The sequence below is a fragment of the Pundamilia nyererei genome, unplaced genomic scaffold (assembly GCF_000239375.1).
Source record: "Pundamilia nyererei isolate P.nyererei 1_Seehausen unplaced genomic scaffold, PunNye1.0 scaffold00010, whole genome shotgun sequence".
Taxonomy (NCBI): domain Eukaryota; kingdom Metazoa; phylum Chordata; class Actinopteri; order Cichliformes; family Cichlidae; genus Pundamilia; species Pundamilia nyererei.
In genome coordinates, this window is record NW_005187411.1 from 6256290 (window position 1) to 6260531 (window position 4242).

Below are 4242 nucleotides of genomic sequence, written 5' to 3' on the forward strand. Positions count from 1 at the left end.
AAAAAAAAAAAAAAAGCCAAAAAAAGAATACAAAAGTGTATACAATAGAAAGAGAAGGCGCCATGGTTAAAAAGGCAATTGCAAACTTGGATTAACTGCATCATGAGTCTCGTCAATCTTTTCCCCATCTCAGTACTTCACTGAGCCGGATTAAGTGCTGCCTCTTCTTTATAGCCTTTATAGTCAGTGAACTAACCAGGGGTGAACTGTCAGCCTTCTGACTGTCCTCAGGTCCGCATGTGCAAAAGGTTAGAGGAGGGAGAAAAGCTAACCCTGTACCGGGTTGCCAATCCAGGCAGCTGGTAAACAATACAGGCAAACCTTCCACAACTTCACTGGCTGGGCTTTGGTTGTTGGTCCCCTTCAGAGCCAGCGTTTACTGAACCTAGTAAAAGCAAGTGGGCTTGTGTTACTAGATTCCATTAAATTGAGTAGAATATTAAATAAATCACAAAGTATGTATGATATTTACATTCAAAAAAAAAGATTTGCTGACCTGAGCTTCCAGTTGGTTGAGTATCTTTTGGTTGAGGAATGTTTGTCTGAGTTTGTTGCTGCTGCCTGAACAGTAAACACAGTGGACTTATATCAAAATCCATGCAATACTTTCTCGGTATACTTTGAAAAGAAGGTGCGATATGCAGTTGTCACTGCAGGAGTGTTTTAGTTAAACTTACCGATCGAAGTAGGCTTGTCTTCTCTTCCTCAGTTCCTCAGCTGTAAGTGTCTCATTCTGGCCTTCTCTCTGTTCTCTTGCAGCACTTCCTGCTGCCTGGCTCCCTGATTTTACATTTCCCACTCCACACTCTGAAGACTTGTTGCTCATAACTGCTCCTGTAATATGGAAAAATAGATATCCATACTGCATATGCATGCATATTACTTAAAGCAATGTTAGTGCTAACCAGAATTTTTTTTTATAGATAAAAATTAACTATCACTATAAAAATTTTACTTTACAGTGCTATTTTGTAGTCTCTTTTCTTGTAAACTACAATTACAACAATACAACATTTTTTAAACTTTTAGATGACCTGTACTGTACCTTGCATACTGAGCTGTATGGCCCTGCGAAGATCAGCTTCTTCATCTTCCACATCTATGTCCTGTCTACTGAGTGCTAAAGCTCTCTTCAGTTCTTCATCTTCATCCACAACTTCATCCTCCACACCAAAGGCCATCTCTGATTGGCCCAGAGCAACTGACCTGCTACTGTTAGAGAACAACTAAATCAGTTGTCAAAGGTAAGTCACAAGTTTCTTTTAAGCAGTACAAAACAAAATGTATGTGACTCCTTTATGAGCATCTCCTGGGTCCTCCATACCACACAGGCTACACATACATACCCTGAACTAGTCTGGGCCTCCTCTTCTCCAATTAGTCTGGGCCGCTGCTGCTGCTGGACCCTCATGATTCCAAGAATCTGCTCTGCTTCGCACTCGGGAAGGTTTCCTCGGATCACAAATATGGAATACCCTGCACAAATAAATTGCTGTAATCTTTTCTGCAGTGCAACATCTAAACAAGTGAATGAAATTTTTTTTTTTCAATACCTTCTTGTTGTAACTGTGCAAGGAAAAGGGCTAGATAGGTGTCTGATATCAATTCTGGTCCAGTCAAAAGGGAATTCAAGTTAAACCACTGGAATGAAAACAGAATGAAAAACTTTAGTAAAGGAAGCTGCATTAATATCATTCATGAAAACATGTACCTCGTACCTGTTGTCCAAGTTTGCGTATAGTGAACCAGTGCTCCTTGTAGTTGCAAATGAAGGCTTTTTCATTTCTGAAACATTGAAGTCAAAATCAACTTAAAATGTACATACAAATTTGCTGTTACATAATATAATCCTAACTGAGAGCTTTACATTGGATTTATCATCAGGCTCTGGTACTCGCGGCTGTTGAAGAGGATTAGCTCCAAGCCCCACACTCGAAGAGCATTGCTAATTACCTACAAAAACCCAAAAAAACAATCATAAAACAAAAAAACAAAACAAAATGACTTACTTATTAAAAGAAATACTTTCTTATAAAGAGTGAATTTTTTAAACTCACTTGTATGGAAAAGAACCCACTGTCGTCCATGTTTCCTGATGGTTGCTATAAATATAGATTGAGTACAATACGAAAAATGACGTAACTGTGCAAAACATCCATAGATATGCTGATGAGGTATTTATTTTCCGCTCTGTCTCTAATCACCTGTAAGAAGGTCCTGTACTCCTCGCTGGCCATACCTCCCTCTGCCATCCTCATTCTCTCCTCTTCATCGAGCTGATGAGCAATTGAGGATAGATCCACAGGAGTGAAATACTCTCCTTGTAGCAGGTTGTTAAGACAGTGCTGGGCGCAAAGGGAGCCCTCTTGCTGCAAATTAAGAATCGGTATTGTTAAATGGTTTTGTTACTCACCCGGCAGTATGATTTTAAGGGGTCCGCAACAACTTTGGTAGCTTTATGAAGGTGAAATAATCGATTTCATAATTTGTTCTCGCATCAGTAACTGGAACCAACACAGAGCTAGCTAAACTACGTAAACAACATACACAACTGATCTTATTGGTCCTCTGTAACAAAAGATTGCTATATTAAGTTAATCCTTTTGCTAAAAATGAGAAAAATAACACGACTGCGGAAATAAAGACGCCTTCTGCGTTGATTCTACAAGCTGAATGGAAACTTTTCAACATCTCATATTAGCAAGTGAGTTAGCATTTTAGCTGTCTGGACAACAATACTGCTAAACATTACCCCATATATCGTAACAGCTACATAATCCTGGTAAACAAAGTGCAGTCACGAGTCCAGAACATTCCCGAATAAAGACGACCAACAGCGTGGCCATGAATACTTTGAGATATATATTTTTAACTTACTTTCTCGTGAAATATGGAATCCATGTTCAGCTTTCTGTCAAACGTTGAACTCTGACCTCCAGCCCCGCCGTGTACGGAACAATCTCGACCGGCGCCGTCTAGTGGCTGGGCTCATACAGCACCAGCATCGGCGAAAGGTTCTGGTCGTAAGAACAGTCTCCTAGCGACACCTCCTCCTTTACGGCAAATGGAATATGGCGGAGAGTGAGGAAAACCTAGACGGACTAGAGCTCAGCAAGGTATGATTTTTTTTAAGTTGACTAATATAACTGACAGTAGTGACCGAAAGGCTGGGACAGAACAGTGAAGTGTAGTGTGTTAATTCCTCTGAGCAATACGATTCGAACGCGCAGCGAAAGGCTATCATACTTCCCAAGCTAGCACTTGCGGCTAGCTGTAGGCTAGCTGCCTAACTACCGTCAATAATGCAATGGTTAAGTGCAATATTTTTATTGCCCTGCGTCAGTGGTTCGATAGACTTGGCTGAGTAGACACCAACGACAGAGAAAACACGGCATGTGTCTTCCTCCGTCTGCTGCATCCTGTGATATCTTGGTAGTCGCTTTTGTCCATGAGTTGCCATGAGTTTACACACTTTGCAGCATCAACGCCCTGGCTGTCTTCAAACCTCGGGCTCTTGCTGCATTACGTCTATCATTAACATCGGCCATGTCGGTCAGTGTGAAAGAGAAACTGGGCTCAGCAGCAGCGATGGATTTGTTTCAGAAATGTTGTCTATCCAGTCTTATTATATCAACTCCAACAAATATGAAAACAATGTGATGCCTTGTGCAGTCTGAGTAACTACATTAAGAGTGTAGTACTGCAAAAGCACTGCACGCACCAGTACCATTGAATAATCATACTGAAGAACAGCTCACCAGATTACCGATGTCATATCCTTGTTTCTGTTGGTAAATAGGCTGTAGTCAATAGGATTTATGAAGGGCTTATCTATATCTATTTATCTATATCCAAATATGTATAAAGAGATCTCTTTTACACATTTGTAATTTAAATGATAATTTTACCTGGATGAATAAAAGATAAATAAAAGTTAATTGTAAAAAACTCGTTGCAGTTTATTCCTTGTGACAGGAATATACTTTCTGACTCAGAATGACTTCATATAATTCATGAGATTTGTTTGACAGACTAAAGGCCAGCAAATCTTTTACAGCAGTTTAAATACTGGAAGGCATTTTTTGGCAAATATTTTTTGGCAGAATCCTTTCTGTCAATACATTATATGATATTCTGACGAAACTATTACAGTGCCCAGAAGAATGAATGTTATTGTTATATGGTTATAGAAAATCAGAGAAAGATTATGCCTATAAATTTAGATTATTCTATGCTTTATCA

General features: G+C 39.5%; 2 protein-coding genes across 3 annotated transcripts in view; one reads left to right on the forward strand and one right to left on the reverse strand.

The window, feature by feature from the left end:
- Positions 1-23: 23 nt before the first annotated feature.
- Positions 24-2990, reverse strand: atxn3 (ataxin 3). 2 transcript variants are annotated; one of them, XM_013908431.1, is made up of 11 exons: positions 2878-2990; positions 2205-2369; positions 2058-2102; positions 1868-1953; positions 1719-1785; positions 1554-1641; positions 1347-1476; positions 1046-1209; positions 678-834; positions 497-561; positions 24-385 (listed from the first exon to the last, which is right to left on the reverse strand). In XM_013908431.1, exons 1-11 carry the CDS (start codon positions 2899-2901, stop codon positions 333-335), a joined length of 1044 nt encoding a protein of 347 aa, XP_013763885.1. In that variant the 5' UTR covers positions 2902-2990; the 3' UTR covers positions 24-332. The 2 variants fall into 2 exon arrangements, with proteins under 2 accessions (XP_013763885.1, XP_013763884.1); XM_013908430.1 differs by having other exon boundaries at positions 1046-1212; positions 2878-2986.
- Positions 2991-2997: 7 nt separating this feature from the next.
- The window catches only part of ubr1 (ubiquitin protein ligase E3 component n-recognin 1), a 16718-nt gene continuing 15473 nt past the window's right edge, over positions 2998-4242 (forward strand). Inside the window, exon 1 of the mRNA XM_005724013.2 lies at positions 2998-3116. Within this exon, the coding sequence (XP_005724070.1) occupies positions 3072-3116 (45 nt within the window). The 5' untranslated portion in view covers positions 2998-3071. The remainder of the gene's footprint in view (positions 3117-4242) is intronic.

Bases quoted from the DNA above. Each gene is read 5' to 3' on its own strand.
- atxn3 (XM_013908430.1), bottom strand. From the start codon at position 2,901: ATGGATTCCATATTTCACGAGAAA. The intron at 2,103-2,204 runs GTGATTAGAGAC...CTATATTTATAG, and splicing joins AGTACAGGACCTTCTTACAG to CAACCATCAGGAAACATGGA. The intron at 1,477-1,553 runs GTATTGAAAAAA...TTATTTGTGCAG, and splicing joins TGCACAGTTACAACAAGAAG to GGTATTCCATATTTGTGATC.